At 43.0% G+C, this 23,612-nt stretch overlaps 1 protein-coding gene across 1 annotated transcript; it reads left to right on the top strand.

Moving 5' to 3' along the window:
- Window positions 1-23,612, top strand: LOC124015758 (mucolipin-1-like). Its single transcript, XM_046331211.1, has 14 exons — window positions 1-255; window positions 9,755-10,026; window positions 10,342-10,509; window positions 10,982-11,138; window positions 14,062-14,143; window positions 14,484-14,580; window positions 15,984-16,083; window positions 16,844-16,950; window positions 17,426-17,575; window positions 17,768-17,869; window positions 17,952-18,074; window positions 20,397-20,603; window positions 20,946-21,076; window positions 21,390-23,612. The coding sequence occupies exons 1-14, from the start codon at window positions 210-212 to the stop codon at window positions 21,424-21,426; spliced, it is 1,779 nt and encodes a 592-aa protein (XP_046187167.1). The 5' UTR covers window positions 1-209; the 3' UTR covers window positions 21,427-23,612.

Below are 23,612 nucleotides of genomic sequence, written 5' to 3'. Positions count from 1 at the left end.
GCGAGTTATGTCTTGTCCCGATGCTGAACCTCTACAGTAAAATGCAGAACACACAGAAAAACGTCGTCCTCATGGCTATCTTCTCGGACAGTTAATTCCACGCCAACAATATACTCGCGTTTTACAACAGCTTTTATTTGCCTTCGCTTATTCTGAAACAGTTCAGATTTTTTATGTCGCATATTTATTTATAGTTTCAAAACGTTTACATGGCTACAGCAAGCGGGAATTGCAACCACGACGGCGCTGGTTCAGGTATGTTGAGTTGTTTACAAGTTATTTTCAATAATTTTCTGACATGTTACTTTGTAACTTTGTGTGTTTTTAAATGGTTTGTTTATATTGTTGCATGTCTTTCACTGAAAGGAGGGCCCTGAGTATATTCTACTTGTGTAACGTAGCTCTACAGAGGGCTGTCATGCCAATCATCTCCATAAAACATACATCTCATTCTAGGTACAAAATGAATGGTGATTAATCGTGAATAAATGCATAAGTAACATTGTATAACGCAGTAACATTGTGCAACACGGTAACATTGTATGAGGTTGACGCAGCAGCATCAACAATGTTTTGTTACAATGTTTCCAAACACTGACTGGAAGAAGCGTTATTGCTTAAATGTGTACAAAACCATCCACCATATTTAGTCAGTTATCCACAATATGTTTTGTTTTTAATCATGTGATCGCTGTTTCTGGGCAAGTCATACAGCTTTAATTCCTGAATCCTGAATGATGCCGTATTTCCAATAGAATCTAGTAGCGTTATGCTATCCATATTCACAGGGTAAGTTGAGCCGCCTACATATTATCATTACCTCTTTAAAACCATGTCCATATTTCTCAAACACAATCACAATCGCTTTGTCTTTTAATCATTTTACTCATCTTTTACCACAGTATTATCACCTAACAAACACAGTATATTTTAAACACTTTTAATATAAGCCAGGCCCTGGTGTTACCTCATATCCCAGCAATAATGTATTGCATTACACCTAGGAAGAAAACACTTCAATTTGCTTAACTTGCCACTGGCTCAACTTACCCCAAGGCAAACAGAACTACAAGGATTAACTTTCATGACAGGTTTAGGGCCTCATGTTGACGCTTATAGAGACCCCAAGTGATATATAGAACAATCTTTAAATGATCTGCTTTGGTTTATATGCAACATCATGAAACCTCGAGCACAATACATTCATTTGAGTTGGTGATAAACAGTTTGTTGGACCTAACTTGCTTACCACTTTCCATGTGGTTTCTTCCTCCAAAGACTCAATGAAATCATGACTTCTTCCTAAATATTTGGTCAAATCATACATTTTGTGCATGGTTTCCTAGAAACAAGGGGTGGCCAACTTACCCTTTGGCTCAACATACCCCACTCTCCCCTACAGACATTCTGGATGAAATAGGCAAAGAGTTTGCTTTATGTTGACCTGCTGCTGACAGAATTAGCTAATAATAGTTTACACTTGTCAAGTTTGAGGTAGGAAATTATACCTGATGGCCACTTTCAGCAAGGAAAATTGTTGCCTTGAAATTGTTCTATTCTATCCCGCCATTACAGTCAATGCTGTACTTCAATGCTCATGAGTCTTGATTCAAGCAATTATTCCTAAATTCCAGGGTTAGTGCTATCTGGGATCCCTGGGACATCTCTACCCTAAACACTAGCCCCCACCACAAGCATTTTAAATTATTAGTTGGACGTCCCAGGGATTCCGTTAAAATTCTAGAGCGTTGGAAGCTGAAAGAAACTGTTTCATGATCCCCCTCCAGGACTCCAAAGACTGACTACTCTTGCTCCCTCCTACCACCATAGCATGTCTGCTGCATTTTAAACCAGACTGACCCAGGTTCTCCATCTACCATACTCTGTGATAACCTCCCACTACCCAGTTACTTAACTTCCTCTCACATGTGTCATAGTCTATGGTGCCCATATGACTGTGGACATAGGCTTTCACTTCTGCACTTCACTGTGTGTGGGTCAGGGGTTTACAAATTGTCTTGTAAGCAGTCAATACATTTTTTCTTCTCATGTCGTAGTATACTTTCGACTCATTTACAGTACTTCATTTGTGGGTTGCAAAGGGTTGGAATTTTTCCATGGAAAGTTAAGCCCTGGAATTTGGGATATTTTGCTTATCAAAAGAGTTAGCTTATAACAGTGGACCTTTTTCTTGTGGGTTACACATAAGGCAATTCTAGGTCTTGTGGCATATTTTGATTCAACTTTCCCAAATTCAATGGAATTTCAACCCTCTGCATGCACTGTGCATTCTTCCATCACATGTACAGTGCACTCTTTCATCACATGTACAACTGATTCTCAGATCTTGCACACTGATGAGATGCTATTGAGCCCACACTACGCCATATGTAAGACGTGTGTGTATGATGTAAGGTTGCCTGTAAAGATCTTCTTTTTTTATGATTAAAGTGAAAACCTGGGATTCACAATCCCTAGTAGCCTAGGACGACATCTTTTCTGGTATGTTTTGAATACAATACTAGTTGGGGTGAATACATTTTATATGACATACATTATTTTTTGTTAACTAGTAAATGGCAGCCTACAGCAAAGTGTGTTTTAAATCACCTAACTTGTTAACAATTTCTGCTAGTTAGTTTTTGCTACCATGTGGGTTTTAACTTGCTTGAGCCTGCTAACCGAGGAGTGTTAATTCACCTGTTTCCATACATGTTTCAGTTTACAACATTTATCTTACAAATGAGTTATTTAATCTATTTATCTGTATATTATTATTATATCTGTACATGGAATTGTATTTGTTGTTTTTTTATTACTCATTTTTTTCTAATCTTTACAGGAAAATACCACAGGCACTATTTAATGTGTGGAGACATTTCACTGCAGCTAATGTAGAAGGAAAGCTGTGTACATTTGCAAATACTGTGCCAAATCATATGTGAAGAATGCAACAAAGATGCAGAATCATCTGGCCAAGTGCATAAAGTTCCCTCAGTGCTCACAACAAGCAACCTCTGACAAAAGTCCCTTTACTTCTATTCGAGGTGAAAATGATGAATCAGACACCTTATCGATAGCAACAGCTCATGGTCCTCCTGGAATCAGATGTTTTTTTGACTCAATGAAGGAACGTTGTCAGAGAAATGCTGATAGAATGTCTTGTTCGAGCTGTGTATGCAACTGGTTCACCTCTGACGCTCACAGGCAATGTGTATTGGAATAGATTTCTGAATGTTCTTCGCCCAGCATACACCCCTCGAACCACACATTCTTTACCTACTCATTTTTTGGATGCAGAGTTGAACAGAGCTCCAGTGAAGGTCAAGCAAATCCTAGAGACAGCAGACTGTATTGCAATCATCTCTGATGGGTGGTAGAATGATCATGGGCAAGGAATAATTAACTACATAATCTCCACCCCTCAACCAGTGTTCTACAAGAGCACAGACACAAGGGACAAAAAGACACACCGGTCTCTACATTGCAGATAAGCTGAAGGCAGTCATCAATGACCTTGGACCACAGAAGGTAGCACTGGTGACAGACAATGCTGCAAACATGAAGGCTGCTTGGTTTAAAGTGGAGGAGTCCTATCCTCACATCACACCCATTGGCTGTGCTGCTCATGCATTGAATCTGCTCCTCAAGGACATTTTGGCACTGAAAACAATGGATACACTCTACATGAGAGCCAAGGAAATGGTTAGGTATGTGAAGGGTTATCAAGTTATAACAGCAATCTATCTCACCAAGCAAAGTGGGAAGAATAAGAGCACCACATTGAAGCTGCCCAGCAACACCCATTGGGGTGGTGTTGTCATCATGTTTGACAGTCCTGGAGGGGAAGGTCTCCAAGAAATGTCCATATCACAGTCTGCCGATATGGACAGCCCCATCAAGAGGATCCTCCTGGATGATGTATTTTGGGAGAGAGTGGTAAGCAGCCTGAAACCTATAGCAGTAGCCATTGCACGGATTGAGGGAGACAATGCTATCCTGTCTGATGTTCAGACTCTGCTTGCAGATGTAAGAGAAGAAATCCATACTGCCCTGCCCACTTCACTGTTGCTCCAAGCAGTGGAAACTGCAGTTCTGAAATACATCAAAAAGTGTGAAGACATCTGCCTGAAGCCAATACATGCCGCAGCGTACAAGTTGGACTGTCTGGTGCAGAGATCAACAAGGTCTATGGTGTCATCACTACCGTGTCTCGCCACCTTGGCCTGGATGAGGGCAAGGTTCTTGGCAGTCTGGAGAAAGAAGTACACTTCCAAGCTAGGGCTTTGTGGTGTAGATGCAATATGCAAGTCGTGCCAACATGTCTCATCAGCCAGACTTTTTGAGCCTGACAACGAGCCATCCTCAACAAGGTTTGAAAGTGACAGTGAAGATGAGGCCTCAGTCTGATGTTCAAGAGGTGGACATTTGAGGAGGTCCAGGGAGAAGACATAGAAGCCTGAAAGGAAGACGGTCTAGAAACTAAAGCTTAGGTTATCATTTTACAGATATGTTGAAAATGTTTTTGGGAGATGCAATGGATCATCGGGGATCATTCAATATTCCCTTTCTTTTGTTGTTCAGTGAAATCATCCCATGTGAAGAGTCAACTCAGTTAATTAAAGTTCAATTTTTCTATTGGAAGGATTTAATCAATTGCAATTACGTCTACTTGTGATATGATATGGTAAATATATACAATGCAAAAAAAACATCTATATTTAAATGTTATTACAATTAATTTGCATATATTCCCATTAATTACCATAAAGTTTCCACCCTTGAATATTCCCCAAAATGTGCAACCTTAAAAACACTTTATATCGGTGTTGTTTTCTCAAAGTTGCCAGGATGTCATGTGCATCACACTTTTATCAGTAAACCTGTAAGCATTATGAAGCTTCTATTAGATCAAATAAGCCTCATGTATCTAAATAGCAATAATAAAATGGCTTGACTAAATTCAACATTCTTATTCCCCCCCATACAAAAACTCGTCAACTTGCTTAAATATTAATGATATATATATATATATATATATATATGCCATTTAGCAGACGCTTTTATCCAAAGCGACTTACAGTCATGTGTGCATACATTCTACGTATGGGTGGTCCCGGGGATCGAACCCACTACCCTGGCGTTACAAGCGCCATGCTCTACCAACTGAGCTACAGAAGGACCACGATCTGCTTATGTGTACAGATTTTGCGCGGAGTAAACCATCCCACTTCGCCTCTTCCTCTCTGACGTGACCAAACACTTTTTACATGAGTGTCCTTTAACAGAAGTCACACAGCACCATCTGCTACAAAAGTTAAATTGGACAAATAGCTCACAGTGTTGCGAGCCAGGTTTCTGGTCATTTTTGCAGTTTGTGATGTTCAAATCCTAGTTGTGATATACATTTTTCCCTTGACAATTCCTTGTGAATTACAGGTATTTATTTTAAGATTTTATGTTGCGAAAGGTTCAGCTAAAACCTTAGAAATTAAGATTATAAATATATTTAATGAGGAGTTCTTGGAGTCCCTCTCGCAGACTGTAATCACTGCCAAAGGTGCTTCAACAAAGTACTGAGTAAAGGGTCTGAATACTTGTGTAAATACATTGAAATGTTTTTATTTTATATTTTGCAAAAAATTATATAAACCTGCTTTTGCTTTGTCATTATGGGGTATTGTGTGTAGATTGAGAATAAGGCTGTGATGTAACACAGTGGAAAAAGTCAAGGGGTCTGAATACTTCTCAAATACACTGTAGTTTAATGTTACTGTTAGGTCAAAAACATAACTTAATTTCTTATGTAGGCTACACTTACATGTACAACGTTTTCTATGCATTAATATTAGGGCTGACCCCATTTAGTCGACTGGGTGATTTGTTTGGTCGACCATGATTTTTTTGGGTCGAGCAGTGGCAAATATTTCAAATCAAATTATGGCACAAGAGACACGTCTGATTCAAGCCAGTCTGAGTCGACTAATCCAATGGGAGGCTGCGTGGATGGCACACGGCAGCAGGTAGCCTAGTGGTTAGAGTGTTGGGCCAGTAACCGAAAGGTTGCTAGATCGAATCCCCAAGCTGACAAGGTAAAACACTGTTGTTCTGTCCCTGAACAAAGCAGTTAACCCACCTTTGGATATAAAGTCCAAGATCTTTTATAGGCTGATGCAGAATTTTTTCCGGAAATAATAACTGTCAGCTGGTGAGGCTAGCATAGCGCTAACATGTGCCAAGTTATCTGACTGGACCAGCTACAATGTAGCGTTCTATAACATGCAAGTAAATCAACTATTTTAATTGGCTGATGTGCATTTTGAGACTAAGAAACAGATTAAAGTTAAAAATAACAATAACAAAAAGTCCACCTCATAACCATATCCTCTTGCCACAGGAGGAAATAGAAACAGGAAATAGAGTCCAAGAGAGTTAAGATTTGACAGAGACGAGGAGCAGCTTTGCTTGTTTACTGGTTCCAATGAGGTTGCCCAGTGCAGACTGATAGCTGTTGATCCGTTGTAGCGATAGAGATGCTGGCAGACTGATGGTCACAGTGCCGACTATGACTGACGGACAAGGTGCAGGATTGTCTATTAAGCCTTCTCTAACACACCATTGACTGCCCTGAACTGGAACAGCAGGATTTTTCAGCGGATTTATTCAGTTTGATTGACTCTATCTCTTAGTGCGGCTCAGCAACAAGCCCTCATCATCTGCAATTTTGTTTTGACGAATGCCCCATCAAGATCTGTCAATTTCTTGGCTTGGGCTCCTATTGCTGGCACGAAATGTTACAAAGTCAAATTCTTTCAGCGCAGGTCTGAATTGTTTTTGACAGGGAGAGTCACGCAACTGCTGTCATGTCTGAGTTTTTGTGACCTTGCAAGGTTCTGTGTGTGCAAGTTGTTGATATAATGTAGGCAGGTCACCCCCGCTAGATATGCTTCTCTCATTCACTTGGCCGAGCTAAACATCGTTAGATATGCAGGTGATTATTGTGGATTTTTTTTCACCTTTATTTAACCAGGTAGGCAAGTTGAGAACAAGTTCTCATTTACAATTGCGACCTGGCCAAGATAAAGCAAAGCAGTTCGACAGATACAACGACACAGAGTTACACATGGAGTAAAACAAACATACAGTCAATAATACAGTATAAACAAGTCTATATACAATGTGAGCAAATTAGGTGAGAAGGGAGGTAAAGGCAAAAAAGGCCATGGTGGCAAAGTAATTACAATATATCAAGTAAAACACTGGAATGGTAGTTTTGCAATGGAAGAATGTGCAAAGTAGAAATAAAAATAATGGGGTGCAAAGGAGCAAAATAAATAAATAAATAAATAAAATACAGTTGGGAAAGAGGTAGTTGTTTGGGCTAAATTATAGGTGGGCTATGTACAGGTGCAGTAATCTGTAAGATGCTCTGACAGTTGGTGCTTAAAGCTAGTGAGGGAGATAAGTGTTTCCAGTTTCAGAGATTTTTGTAGTTCGTTCCAGTCATTGGCAGCAGAGAACTAGAAGGAGAGGCGGCCAAAGGAGGAATTGGTTTTGGGGGTGACCAGAGAGATATACCTGCTGGAGCGTGTGCTACAGGTGGGAGATGCTATGGTGACCAGCTAGCTGAGATAAGGGGGGACTTTACCTAGCAGGGTCTTGTAGATGACATGGAGCCAGTGGGTTTGGCGACGAGTATGAAGCGAGGGCCAGCCAACGAGAACGTACAGGTCGCAATGGTGGGTAGTATATGGGGCTTTGGTGACAAAACAGATTGCCCTGTGATAGACTGCATCCAATTTGTTTAGTAGGGTATTGGAGGCTATTTTGTAAATGACATCGCCAAAGTCGAGGATTGGTAGGATGGTCAGTTTTACAAGGGTATGTTTGGCAGCATGAGTGAAGGATGCTTTGTTGCGAAATAGGAAGCCAATTCTAGATTTAACTTTGGATTGGAGATGTTTGATATGGGTCTGGAAGGAGAGTTTACAGTCTAACCAGACACCTAAGTATTTGTAGTTGTCCACGTATTCTAAGTCAGAGCCGTCCAGAGTAGTGATGTTGGACAGGCGGGTAGGTGCAGGTAGCGATCGGTTGAAGAGCATGCATTTAGTTTTACTTGTATTTAAGAGCAATTGGAGGCCACGGAAGGAGAGTTGTACGGCATTGAAGCTTGCCTGGAGGGTTGTTAACACAGTGTCCAAAGAAGGGCCGGAAGTATATAGAATGGTGTCGTCTGCGTAGAGGTGGATCAGGGACTCACCAGCAGCAAGAGCGACCTCATTGATGTATACAGAGAAGAGAGTCGGTCCAAGAATTGAACCCTGTGGCACCCCCATAGAGACTGCCAGTGGTCCGGACAGCAGACCCTCCGATTTGACACACTGAACTCTATCAGAGAAGTAGTTGGTGAACCAGGCGAGGCAATCATTTGAGAAACCAAGGCTGTCGAGTCTGCCGATGAGGATGTGGTGGTTGACAGAGTCGAAAGCCTTGACCAGATCAATGAATACGGCTGCACAGTATGTTTCTTAGCGATGGCGGTTAAGATATCGTTTAGGACCTTGAGCGTGGCTGAGGTGCACCCATGACCAGCTCTGAAACCAGATTGCATAGCAGAGAAGGTATGGTGAGATTCGAAATGGTCGGTAATCTGTTGACTTGATGACTTGGATGACTTACTATTAGGTAAACATTGAGATATCACCCTTGCCACACACACACACACACACACACACACACACACACACACACACACACACACACACACACACACACACACACACACACACACACACACATCAGTGATAATCTCTTCTACATCCGTCAGACCAGATTTTGTGTCTTCAGGTCTGGGTCTGAGTTCTGGTAAACTCACATCCTGTTTACCAGATGTGAGGTGACCCAAGAGTTGACAGCAGTTCATTTCCAAGTTCAACTTCATTTTTCTCTAATACTGCTGAACTAGCTCTTTTACCCACTAACTATGTGGTCCACATTTCCCTTCAAAGTCTGTTATTATCACATGTTTTTTTGGTCAACTCTGAGGTTGAATTAAGCTTTCACCAGCGGTTTACTACACCTTTTATGATTTACGTTATCGACGACGCCAATCGAAATGTGTAGCATCGCATCTCGAAGCTCTGCTCCTTTGACAAATGACTACCAAGTCAGACGGGTGTAGTAGCGTAGCAGTAGCCCGACCATCCCTGGAGTCTTTCTGTGTCTTCCATCTCCAGTGGTGTGTTTCTGTCTGCCTTGAGGGGTGGAGCCGTCAGCTATAGCACACCAATCACCCGCTTCTCTTCCTCCAGGGAGGCTGTCTGTCTCGCCCGGCTCAGCGCAGGGCCTCTGATCTGGGTGTTGTTTTAATAAGCTGGCCTGTGTCACCTCCCAGGGTTTTACTAGATAGAGACGTGGTGAAGGATGACTACATGAGGCGAGGGAGATTAGGAAATGTACTGAATGAAAGCTGCCCAAACTAGTACAAGAGCTGTCACTCACTGAAGGGTAACATTATGACACGTAGCCTATTCATCGGTAAGAAACAGTGTCAACGGTTCAAAGCCACATACACTGGGTAAACCGCGTCGGTGCTCACAGAGCAAATGGCACTAATATGGAGTGTCGTTAGCGGTGCGCTATTGCAGATTACATTGCTGTTTCTTTGATAGGCCATATTAGTCACTCTCACTATCCTTCTATCGCTGCTAACATGTTTTTTTCTTCCCTCGCTCTCCATCTGTCTCTCCAGAGAAGGAGAGGTTGGTTTCCTCTGTGTCTCCTCACGGCTACGGCTCCAGTGACAGCAGCGACAAGCATGTTCACCACAGACACAGCCATGGCAACCCCCGGTTGCCCAAAGCAACGGCGGGGGGCTGGCTGGGGGCAGAGCAGGAAGAGGAGGCCCTGCGCAGGAAGCTCAAGTACTTCTTCATGAGCCCCTGTGACAAGTTCCACGCCAAGGGCCGCAAGCCCTTCAAACTGGGCCTGCAGCTGCTCAAGATTATCATTGTCACGGTGCAGGTAACTACACCCATTTAGTTTCATATGCACTGAGTGTATGAACAGTACATTTTAAACTCCCTCATGGCAAAGCTCGGGTTTTATGGCAGGACCAACAATCCTGAAGTCCATAACAACTGACACCTTGTTTCATGTGCACCGTTCCTATTGGTGGATAGGATGTCTGTGCATCTGACGTTTTTAAATAGGGACCGACAATCTTTACAACAATAACTTCTATAATTTCCCTACAAGCAAAAAGGGTTATGTTATAGTTGCGAACAGTCGCTTTCCTTCAATAAAACACCTGAATCCCTACTTCCCTCCCTCCATCAGCTGGTGTTGTTTGGCCTCAGCAACCAGATGGTGGTGACGTTCAAGGAGGAGAACACCATGTCCTTTAAGCACATCTTCTTGAAGGACTATGACGAGGGCTCCGACGACACGTTGGCCGTGTACACACAGAGCGACGTCTACGAACACATCTTCTACGCCGTAGACCAGGTAACAGTCACTAACGACACCTGGGTCATGTTTGTTAGGGCATGCAATAGAAAATGTTTTTAAAACGAAAATGTTAATGAGGGTTTCAGCAAATCTCTCCTTTTGGTGCCGAATGTACACGACCCGGCATACAGACTGATATGGAAACATGTCCATGCAGCGCAAAGAAGGACCACATCTCGTCCGCTTCATATTTTCATCCTCTACTTTCGACTAAAAGCCTCCAACTCTTAGGCCCTGTTTGAATATTTAGAATGTATCCTTTCCTTCCCTGCATCATTTTGAAGTAATCACAGATCTGAGCGAGTTTGATTGGTGGAAGAGGTAGTGTGGAAACGTTCACTAATCGTCCACGAATCCTCATACAGAACACTGATTACCTCAAATTAGGGAGGAAGGAGGAATTAATATATTTTTTAAAATATTAGAGCAGGGCCTTATTCTCCATCCTCGTACCCTTCCTCCTCCACAGTATTTGATGCTACCCGAGACGACGGTGGGACGCTATGCGTACGTCTATGGGGTCGGGGTGAACGGGAGTGCCCTCTCTCTCTGCCAGCAGTACTACAAGAAGGGCAGCATCGATCCCGCCAATGATACCTTCAACATTGACCCTCATGTTATCACAGGTACATCGATCTACTTTCTTGCATTATGCCAGTGGTCACCAACCCTGGTACGAGAGCTACCCAGTGTTTGTGCTTCCCAAATGGCACCCTATGGAGTGGGTTGCACTGGAGTGGGTTGCACTGGAGTGGGTTGCACTAAATGTATTTCTGTTCCAGCATTAAAACACCTGATTCGGCTTATCATGCTTTTGATGATTATTTGACCGGTTGAAAAAGGATGAGCTTTGTGCCGGATTTGAACAAAAGTCTGCACGACTTGTGGCTTTCCAGGGCCACGTTTGATGATTGACCATTGCTTTTATTGCTTTATAAGTTAAGTTATTTCATTTCCGAGCCAAAGAGATGCTAAGCTGCTTTTTTCGTGTACCACGTCATCTTTTCAGGAACAGTTAATCGTAACTGTATATATTTTTTTATTGACTAAATGTGTGTAAATACTGTATTGTTCCCCAATCATTTTTATTTTATTTATTTTTATTTCACCCTTATTTAACCAGGTAGGCTAGTTGAGAACAAGTTCTCATTTGCAACTGCGACCTGGCCAAGATAAAGCATAGCAGTGTGAACAGACAACACAGAGTTACACATGGAGTAAACAATTAACAAGTCAATAACACAGTAGAAAAAAAGGGGAGTCAATATACAATGTGTGCAAAAGGCATGAGGAGGTAGGCGAATAATTACAATATTGCAGAATAACACTGGAGTGATAAATGATCAGATGATCATGTACAGGTAGAGATATTGGTGTGCAAAAGAGCAGAAAAGTAAATAAATAAAAACTGTGGGGATGAGGTAGGTGAAAATGGGTGGGCTATTTACCAATAGATTATGTACAGCTGCAGCGATCGGTTAGCTGCTCAGATAGCTGATGTTTGAAGTTGGTGAGGGAGATAAAAGTCTCCAACTTCAGCGATTTTTGCAGTTCGTTCCAGTCACAGGCAGCAGAGTACTGGAACGAAAGGCGGCCGAATGAGGTGTTGGCTTTAGGGATGATCAGTGAGATACACCTGCTGGAGCGCGTGCTACGGGTGGGTGTTGCCATCGTGACCAGTGAACTGAGATATGGCGGAGCTTTACCTAGCATGGCCTTGTAGATGACCTGGAGCCAGTGGGTCTGGCGACGAATATGTAGTGAGGGCCAGCCGACTAGAGCATACAAGTCGCAGTGGTGGGAAGTATAAGGTGCTTTAGTGACAAAACGGATGGCACTGTGATAAACTGCATCCAGTTTGCTGAGTAGAGTTATGGTAAGCGATTTTGTAGATGACATCGCCGAAGTCGAGGATCGGTAGGATAGTCAGTTTTACTAGGGTAAGCTTGGCAGCGTGAGTGAAGGAGGCTTTGTTTTGTTTCGGAATAGAAAGCCGACTCTTGATTTGATTTTCGATTGGAGATGTTTGATATGGGTCTGGAAGGAGAGTTTGCAGTCTAGCCAGACACCTAGGTCCTTATAGGTGTCCACATATTCAAGGTCGGAACCATCCAGTGTGGTGATGCTAGTCGGGCATGCGGGTGCAGGCAGCGATCGGTTGAAAAGCATGCATTTGGTTTTACTAGCGTTTAAGAGCAGTTGGAGGCCACGGAAGGAGTGTTGTATGGCATTGAAGCTCGTTTGGAGGTTAGATAGCAGAGTGTCCAATGACGGGCCGAAAGTATATTGAATGGTGTCGTCTGCGTAGAGGTGGATCAGGGAATCGCCCGCAGCAAGACCAACATCATTGATATATACAGAGAAAAGAGTCGGCCCGAGAATTGAACCCTGTGGCACCCCCATAGAGACTGCCAGAGGACCGGACAGCATGCCCTCCGATTTGACACACTGAACTCTGTCTGCAAAGTAATTGGTGAACCAGGCAAGAGACAGAGAGAGAGACAGACAGAGAGAGAGAGAGACAGTCATCCGAAAAACCGAGGCTACTGAGTCTGCCGATAAGAATCTGGTGATTGACAGAGTCGAAAGCCTTGGCAAGGTCGATGAAGACGGCTGCACAGTACTGTCTTTTATCGATGGCGGTTATGATGTCGTTTAGTACCTTGAGTGTGGCTGAGGTGCACCCGTGACCGGCTCGGAAACCAGATTGCATAGCGGAGAAGGTACGGTGGGATTCGAGATGGTCAGTGACCTGTTTGTTGACTTGGCTTTCGAAGACCTTAGATAGGCAGGGCAGAATGGATATAGGTCTGTAACAGTTTGGGTCCAGGGTGTCTCCCCCTTTGAAGAGGGGGATGACTGCAGCAGCTTTCCAATCCTTGGGGATCTCAGACGATATGAAAGAGAGGTTGAACAGGCTGGTAAATAGGGGATGCGACAATGGCGGCGGATAGTTTCAGAAATAGAGGGTCCAGATTGTCAAGCCCAGCTGATTTATACGGGTCCAGGTTTTGCAGCTCTTTCAGAACATCTGTTATCTGGATTTGGGTAAAGGAGAACCTGGAGAGGCTTGGGCGAGGAGCTGCAGGGAGGCCGGAGCTGTTGGCCGAGGTAGGAGTGGCCAGGCGGAAGGCATGGCCAGCCGTTGAGAAATGCTTTTTGAAGTTTTCGATAATCATGGATTTGTCGGTGGTGACCGTGTTCCCTAGCCTCAGTGCAGTGGGCAGCTGGGAGGAGGTGCTCTTGTTCTCCATGTGAAAGTAGTAGGAAGCCCCACTTCCTAATATGAGCTGACACTTGGGGCAATACTACTGACTAAAGGGAAAACACATTGAACAACAGAAATCAACTGGTATTGAAATGGCCTGCCTTTTGACTCTTGACATGATCACCAGAACAGAATAACCATAGATATATAATTACTAGATATATATAATTACTATTTATTTCAGTGTAATGGTAATTCTATTTCAGTGTAATTCTATTTCTGTAAGGAAAAACATTAACAGCCCCTGAAATGACTAACTTCTCTCTCTGTCCTGTTACTAGATTGTGTGGGGGTTAACCCTCAGTCAGTCCCTCGAGCGCCTTTCGGCAGTCACTACAAGAACTTTACCCTCAAGTTCCACAAGTAAGGCTTCATTTTTCACATCTTTTCAAATGACTTCGGGCTCATGTTTTCTGTCGGTATACCACTAAGATAGATACTACAAAGATGGATGTCCCATCTAACTGTTAATTTTTATCGCTCTCACACACATTCAAACTGTTTACACACTACCTATTGCCCTGAGTTATGTTCATTAGACGGAAAACTAACAAAAAAAAGGGAGGGTCTACCTGGACTTGTCCAATAAGAAACATACATTTTTGTTTTGTGTTGCAAAATGTTTGAAAACTTTTCTTTGCTTTCACTTTGACACAACCCCGATGTCCCTCTTGTTTTTTTCTTTTCACTCTTTGTTGTCTAGACTCATAAACGTGACGATACAGTTCCACCTAAAGGCCATCAACATTCAGACCATCATCAACAACGAGATTCCTGACTGTTACACCTTCTTCATAACAGTGAGTCCCACCCTCCTTCCCTCCCCCACCACTTCCTGCAAATGGTCCTACCCAGTCTGTGGCTCATTGTAACCTGTTTAGTGTGTAGTAGTTGCTGTGGAAACCTTTTCATTGCCTGTATATTATAGGTAAGCTATGACCCGTTTTGTTATAAACTATAAAAAAAAATTAAAAGGAATGTCCTTTCACTGTCAACTGCGTTTATTTTCAGCAAACTTAACATGTGTAAATATTTGTATGAACATAGGATTCAACAACTGAGACATAAACTTAACAAGTTCCACAGAGGGGGGGGGGCATGTCAGGATGAGCCTGCAGGAAGGGTACCACATGAGGGAGAAGGATGTCTTCCCTGTAACGCACAGCGTTGAGATTGCCTGCAATGACGACAAGCTCAGTCCGATGATGCTGTGACACACCGCCCCGGGCCATGACGGACCCTCCACCTCCAAATCGATCCCGCTCCAGAGTACAGCCCTCGGTCTAACGCTCATTCCTTCATCGATAAACGTGAATCCGACCATCACCCCTGGTGAGACAAAACCGTGACTCGTCAGTGATGAGCACTTTTTGCCAGTCCTGTCTGGTCCAGCGACGGTGGGTTTGTGCCCATAGGCGACGTTGTTGCCGGTGATGTCTGGTGAGGACCTGCCTTACAACAGGCCTACAAGCCCTCAGTCCATCCTCTCTCAGCCTATTGCGGACAGTCTGAGCACTGATGGAGGAATTGTGCGTTCCTGGTGTAACTCAGGCAGTTGTTGTTGCCATCCTGTACCTGTCCCGCTGGTGTGATGTTCAGATGTACCGATCCTGTGCAGGTGTTGTTACACGTGGTCTGCCACTGCGAGGATGATCCGCTGTCCATCCTGTCTCACTGTAGCGCTGTCTTAGGCGTCTCAAAGTACCGACATTGCAATTTATTGCCCTGGCCACATCTGCAGTCCTCATGCCTCCTTGCAGCATGCCTAAGGCACGTTCACGCAGATAATCAGGGACCCTGGGCATCTTTCTTTTGGTGTTTTTCAGAGACCGTAGAAAGGCCTCTTTAGTGTCCAAAGTTTTCATAACTGTGACCTTAATTGCCTACCATCTGTAAGCTGTTAGTGTGTTAACGACCGTTCCACAGGTGCATGTTCATTAATTGTTTATGGGTCATTGAGCAAGCATGGGAAACAGTGTTTAAACCCTTTACAATGAAGATCTGTGAAGTTATTTTGATTTTTACAAATGATCCTTGAAAGACAGTGTCCTGAAAAGGGACGTTTCTATTTTTGCTGAGTTTATTATCCCTTGAAGAGTCCACCATTTTTTTTTTATGTTTAATTTTATTGGCAACGTTTACAGCAAGTGCTAGTTACCTGTAGGAATGTCTGATCTGTTGCTCTTTCCATCTGATTCTCCAGATAGTCCTGGACAACAAGGCTCACAGTGGTAAAGTGAGGATCAGTCTGGAAAACCAGGCTTTTATAAAGGAGTGTAAAGACCCCAGTGTGTCAGGCCACGGTGAGATAGACGTTTTGTTTTTATTAGACATTTATTTCACCAGGGTAATATTAATTAAGCACCAAACGGACTGAAACGTAGGGACTACCTGAACTACTTCCGTTGCTAACTATTTTTAGACGGTGTGCACTAATTATTACGACCCAGGAGAATCTCGAGGTAGTAAACCATTTTCTTTTAGAGAGACCTGATAAGAGAGTTGGCTAAAAAAGAATGTATATATATATTATTTACATGTGTGTGTATATATCTATTATTTATATGTGTATATATATATTATTTATGTGGATATATTATTTATGTGGATCTATTATTTATATGTATCTATTATTTATATGTATATCTATTATTTATATGTATATATATTATTTATTATATATATATATTATTTATTTATATATATATATTATTTATATATATATTATTTATATATATATAGATTATTTATGTGTATATATATAGATTATTTATGTGTATATATATATAGATTATTTATGTATATATATATATATATATATGCATGGGTCAATACAAAACTACACACAGAATGACCAGACAGAAATGAACCGGTCCAACTTCTAACCACAAACAAACACTATGTAGACACTAAGCAATCTCCCCTTTCGCCATCTTCACTTGACCTCATAAGACATTTATTGATGTCAACATGAAAGATTTACTTAAGTGGAAGTAAGTATTCGCCCCTCTGCTTCTACTTGATGAAACCACTAACTCCTCTCTTTCCTTCCCTCCCTCTCAGCGGAGAACTACACGCGGGTAACGTTTGACGTGGTGGTGGTGATCGTTTGTATACTGTCCCTGGTGCTGTGTGGCCGCTCCATACTCCGCGGCATCATACTACAGGCCGTAAGTCACTGGGAGGTGGAGGGCAGGAAGAGAGAATGTGGTGAAAAGGAGAAACATCCAATCTGGTGGTTCTCTATAACTCAGTTGGTAGACCATGGCTCTTGCAACGCCAGGATAGTGGGTTCTATCCCTGGGACCACTCATAACGTAAAATGTATGCATGCATGACTGTAAGTCACTTTGGATAAAAGCGTTTGCTAAATGGCATATATTATCTGAGAACAAACTGTAGATACATTTGTTTGCTTGTTATAGGGTTGGGGAGTGGGGTGGGAGAAGGAGAGAAAATATATTTTTTTGATGGGGAGGTGATTGGCATTCTGTGAAGTGATTCCATTCTTCGAGTAATGTTCTGCAACACAAAATCTGAGAAGGTGTGATAACTCGTCTTCCCAGTAGGGCCACCCAACTCGTCTCTCTCTCTCTCTGTCTCTCTCTCTCTCTGTCTGTCTCTCTCTCTGTCTCTGTGTAACAGGAGTTTGTCGAGTTCTTCAAGACCAACCTGGGACGGAAAGTAAGCTGGGACGAAAGGATGGAATTCATCAACGGCTGGTACATCCTGCTCATCATCAGTGACGTCCTCACCGTCATCGGCAGCATCATCAAGATTGGCATCGAATCCAAGGTCAGTCCCCCTCTAGGGGACTTTTTCCTCTACTGCTCAGAGCAGAATAGAATACCTTTTATTTTTCCCAGAGGAAAATGCTAAAGAATTATTTGAAATCACCACTCAAAATTGTATCTCAGTTTGGGTTATGATAAAGGTTGTTGTGCTATGCTAATGAGGCATTTATGAGTTGAATATCTCTCCATACAGAATTTGTCATCGTATGATGAGTGTGGCATCCTGTTGGGGACCTCCACCTTGTTGGTGTGGGTCGGAGTCATTCGCTACCTCAGCTTCTTCCAGAAGTACAATGTAAGTTGCCTACACACACAGACACACACACACACTAACGATGACAGTGTTTCACCCACTCTCCTGGCTCTCTCCCTCTCAGATCCTGATCGTGACCTTGCGAGCTGCGTTCCCCAATGTGATCCGGTTCTGCAGCTGTGTGGCTGTCATCTACCTGGGCTACTGCTTCTGTGGCTGGATCGTGCTGGGGCCCTATCACGTCAAGGTACAGACGGCCACCATTTTGAAGCACAGGCAGACATGCTAACTGGAGAAGGCCAATAACAGAGCGGGTCGGCAAATAGATTGAAAAGGAAAGTGAATCTGGAGGGGGACACCCCACATGGTTCAGTGATGATGCACAATGGTGCATTTTGGGATTTTGCACAATAATGAGGTACTGTGTTATTAACATGTGATTTGTCTATTATTATAATTCAATATTTACTGGCCCTTGCCAGTAAGATGGCCATGGGATTTATTTTGTAAATAAAATAATTGTGTACTGAATCCTGAAAAATGTTGAACCAGTATAGTGAGATGGTCATGTTAAGTCAAATGGTTGTTTGTGTAATGTAAGTCTCTCTCCCTATTGTATTTAATTTATTAAGCTATATTGCTATGAAATAAAGTTGGTAAAAAATAGTATTTAGTCAGCGACCAATTGATCTTAAAAAGATCAGAGAGGCCTGTCATTTTCATCATAGCTACACTTCAACTATGACAGACAAAATTAGAAAGAAAATCCAGAAAATCACATTGTAGGATTTTTAATGAATTTATTTGCAAATTATGGTGGAAAACAAGTATTTAGTCACCTACTAACAAGCAAGATTTCTGGCTCTCACAGACCTGTAACTTCTTCTTTAAGAGGCTCCTCTGTCCTCCACCTGTATTAATGGCACCTGTTTGAACTTGTTATCAGTATAAAAGACACCTGTCCACAACCTCAAACAGTCACACTCCAAACTCCACGATGGCCAAGACCAAAGAGCTGTCAAAGGACACCAGAACCAAAATTGTAGACCTGCACCAGGCTTGGAAGACTGAATCTGCAATAGGTAAGCAGCTTGGTTTGAAGAAATCAACTGTGGGAGCAATTATTAGGAAATGGAAGACATACAAGACCACTGATAATCTCCCTCGATCTGGGGCTCCAGGCAAGATCTCACCCCGTGGGGTCAAAATGATGACAAGAACGGTGAGCAAAAATCGCAGAACCACAGGGGGGGACCTAGTGAATGACCTGCAGAGAGCTGGGACCAAAGTAACAAACGCCTACCATCAGTAACACACTACGCCGCCAGGGACTCAAATCCTGCAGTGCCAGACGTGTCCCCCTGCTTAAGCCAGTACATGTCCAGGCCCGTCTGAAGTTTGCTAGAGAGCATTTGGATGATTCAGAAGAAGATTGGGAGAATGTCATATGGTCAGATTAAACCAAAATGTGACTTTTTGGTAAAAACTCAACTCGTTGTGTTTGGAGGACAAAGAATGCTGAGTTGCATCCAAAGAACACTATACCTACTGTGAAGCATGGGGGAGGAAACATCATGCTTTGGGGCTGTTTTTCTGCAAAGGGACCAGGACGACTGATCCGTGTAAAGGAAAGAATGAATGGGGCCATGTATCAAATCAAATCAAATTTTATTTGTCACATACACATGGTTAGCAGATGTTAATGCGAGTGTAGCGAAATGCTTACGCTTCTAGTTCCGACAATGCAATAATAACCAACGAGTAATCTAGCTAACAATTCCAAAACTACTACCTTATACACACACAAGTGTAAAGGGATAAAGAATATGTACATAAAGATATATGAATGAGTGATGGTACAGAGCGGCATAGGCAAGATGCAGTAGATGGTATCGAGTACAGTATATACGTATACATATGAGATAAATGATGTAGGCTATGTAAACATTATATTAAGTAGCATTGTTTAAAGTGGCTAGTGATATATTTTACATCAATTCCCATTATTAAAGTGGCTGGAGTTGAGTCAGTGTGTTGGCAGCAGCCACTCAATGTTAGTGGTGGCTCACTGTTAGTGGTGGCTGTATCGTGAGATTTTGAGTGAAAATCTCCTTCCATCAGCAAGGGCATTGAAGATGAAACGTGGCTGGATCTTTCAGCATGACAATGATCCCAAACACACCGCCCGGGCAACGAAGGAGTGGCTTCGTAAGAAGCATTTCATGGTCCTGGAGTGGCCTAGCCAGTCTCCAGATCTCAACCCCATAGAAAATCTTTGGAGGGAGTTGAAAGTCCGTGTTGCCCAGCAACAGCTACAAAACATCACTGCTCTAGAGGAGATCTGCATGGAGGAATGGGCCAAAATACCAGCAACAGTGTGTGAAAACCTTGTGAAGATTTTCTCATTTTGTCTGTCATAGTTGGAAGTGTACCTATGATGAAAATGACATGCCTCTCTCATCTTTTTAAGTGGGAGAACTTGCACAATTGGTGGCTGACTAAATACTTTTTTGCCCCACTGTACATGAAATGTAATTGAACTGTTTCCCTCTCTCTCGCCCTCCGTCAGTTCCGCTCTCTCTCCATGGTGTCGGAGTGCCTGTTCTCGCTGATCAACGGCGACGACATGTTTGTGACTTTCTCTGAGATGCAGGAGAGCAGCACACTGGTGTGGGTGTTCAGCCAGGTCTACCTGTACACCTTCATCTCCCTCTTCATCTACATGGTACTGTCGCTCTTCATCGCCCTCATCACCGGTGCCTACGAGACCATCAAGGTAACAACAAAGGGCGACATTTTCGTCAGGCAAAAGAGCACAGATCTGTGTAAATAATACAGTAAAACTCATCATCCACAGTGAGATTTAATTTGAAACTGTTCTTCAGCGATGTGCATTTTCAGAGATCAAGGTACAGCCAAGAGTCATTATATAGCCCTTTATCTATGAAGGAAGTTAGAGGTAGTTTCTCAATATGACTGGAAGACAATGGTATCTATTAGCATGCTTGCATTTACCCTGGACTTCCAGTCATTGCTCTAATGCTATTTGGCAATTGCGCTAACTCTAGTTAGCAACTTCCTTCAAACTGCACGCATGTCTCCACTCCTGTCCCTCTAGCACCAAACCCAGGAGCCCTACCACATTACGGACCTGCACGCCTTCATCGCAGAGTGCACTGACACGCCCAGCTCGGGCATGTACCGGGGCCTCGAGACCTCGCCCTGCTCCTTCTTCTGCTGCTGTGACAGGTGGGTCAGGGGGCACAGGTCAAGACTGAAGGTAAAAGTCAAGGCCAGGTTCAGAATCCACCACCCAGCTCTTAACCTCTTCAGTGTTTGCCGATCTGAAGGAGTCAGACGGGTGTAAGTTGATGGTGATGGCTCCAACTAGCCTTGATGGGGATGGATGTTCCCCTGTAGAATGATCAGCAGTAGATGCCACTTCAATGACCAGACAATAACAGATGCATTCACTATTATCCTTTCTATCACGGTTGAGAGACGTTTACGTTTTTCTACATGTGTATGCGCTATCGTGTTAAGTGCTTGTTTCTTCCCTCAGAACGACAACATACGAGGATGTCCTTTTGGTGAACTGACTGGGTTGTGGTGTCTGGACCTACAGCGCTCTCTGCTGGCCTGGAGTGCTGCACTGCATCCAGATTTTCATTGTCTTTACCATCGAATCTGGGTCAGGCATGAGCCAGGACTATGAGCTGAAAGCCTAGTCTTTTTTGAGTGGATTCATTGACGAGACCACCTGGGTTGTGTGAATGTTATAGGGATGTTGCACAGTAACATACAGCTCAACACCGCATTTCCCACACAGAAAGAGAACAGTGTTTTGCCAAAATTGGGATTTACGCACAATCCATACTTGCTGAGGGCCATAGTGCAATGTCTTGTTAGCACATTTAGCTGCTTTTTAATTGTTTTACATGAATTTTTAGGTGTTCAGTAAGCTGCACAAAGGACAAGAACTGGACAAAGCATGTTTTTTTTTTAATGTCAGAAGTTCTGGTTATATATGAAGGTTGATGACAATGACATGCGTACTTTATCCTAGGCCAGAGACTGCTCTGGAGTAGCACTTCCACTGTCCCTTTGGAGAGAGCACTAAAGTCCAGTTCACATGACTCATGCAAGAACGTCATTGCCCTGTCATGAGGCGCAAGCCCAGCAAGAACTGCTGAGAGCAAGGCTGGCTTGGCCACAGCTCTTTGTGGTCACCACCACTGAACTCAGTACAAGTCAATTGAACTTAAACCCTGCACTGCGCCTGGACACAATGGCTCACTCAATGACCTTAATCTTTGCTCTTTGCTGTACAAATCTCCTGCCAAATAGGCTGTGGTTAGACAGGCAGCCCAATTCTGATCCCCCCCCCCCCACACACACACACACTAATTGGCCTTTTGACCTTTCCCATCAGATCTTTTTCAGAGTTGATTTGATTGGTAAAAATAAGATCAGAATTGAGCTGCCTGTCTAAACGCAGCCATAGTATTTCAGCGTTTTAAGACCGATCAATTAAAAAACCAGTACTCACACCCAGGTGCTGGTTCTGGTCTCCAGGAACAATATCCATAGAATTGTTCTATAGTTTTAAGTTGGACACAGACAGAGATGCAGTGCATCATCTCAAGCACACCTACAGTACCAGTGGTTTCAGTAGGTGTTAATCCGATGATGCAGCACACAGGGTAAACGTCAGTGCCGTTGTTGATTTTGTACGTGTCAAGTTCTACACTGTACATGTCCTGTTCACGATGCACAAATGATGCTTTTTGTCGCTGCGTGCTGAACACTGCTTCGTCAGAGTTCATTTGAAAAAGGGTTCCGTAGTGAAGTAGTCAAGTCTACTCCCGAGTCTCACAAAGACCCACCATGGCACAACATTCCGGTCGCAATGGAAGTATGACTGTCCAATTTTGCTTGACCTGAATGTCACTTCCTTAAATGAGGGAACTACACGATTGGAAAATGGAGAGTTCATCTATTTTTGTGTGTGTGTGAATTTTTAAAGGCCTATGCTCCAGTCATGGACAATATGGATGGAGAACTGCAAATTGTATCCGACTGGTCTAAAGAACAAAGACTGTCTGCGAGTAACTGGGAGAGGATAACGAGCAGGCAGGACAGCTAAAGCGAGGCCAGAGAGATGGGGGTATTTGCGAGCATTGCAGTAATGCTTGTGGTGTTGACCCAGAAGAATGCTCTTATGTATGTTTCATCCCATTCTGTTTTACGTCTCATAATGATGTCTAGTTTAAAACGAACCAATTGCTTTGTCCTTGTGAAAGTTTAAATTATTTTTTTGTTTTTTTAAATGTTGGGTTGTTTATGTATCTAGAGAGAAGCGCCTAAGGGGAGCGTGGTCTTCAGGTTCAGGCTCCATAAAGTGGTCATGCATTGAGCTTTGTACTCCCAATCACCTTTGAAGGAGGATATTTTTTTATTTTTTATAATAGGTTATAGGCCTGCTTCCATTTCGGTCCCAGCTACTTCTTCAAAACGTGAACCTTTTGGCGTTGATAGATTCCATAGAACCAAGGTGTAGGCAAAGTTATATGTGAATATAACCTCCCAAACAGGCTAAAAGCAGAGCTTTCACCATATCCGTTCTTTAGGATCTGAGAACACTAAAGGGCTAGAGGCTACGAGAAGTGGCTAGGGGCTGAAATGATACTGGGCCATAGCCTGCCTGTCAGTTAGTGACGAGTCATGTAGCTCGTATTCGAATGGTCATATAGTACATTTAAATTAAATGTATGTTCTTAACTAA

Source organism: Oncorhynchus gorbuscha, linkage group LG26 (genome assembly GCF_021184085.1).
Source record: "Oncorhynchus gorbuscha isolate QuinsamMale2020 ecotype Even-year linkage group LG26, OgorEven_v1.0, whole genome shotgun sequence".
Classification (NCBI taxonomy): Eukaryota; Metazoa; Chordata; class Actinopteri; order Salmoniformes; family Salmonidae; genus Oncorhynchus; species Oncorhynchus gorbuscha.
This window is presented reverse-complemented; position numbering and strand designations above follow the sequence as displayed.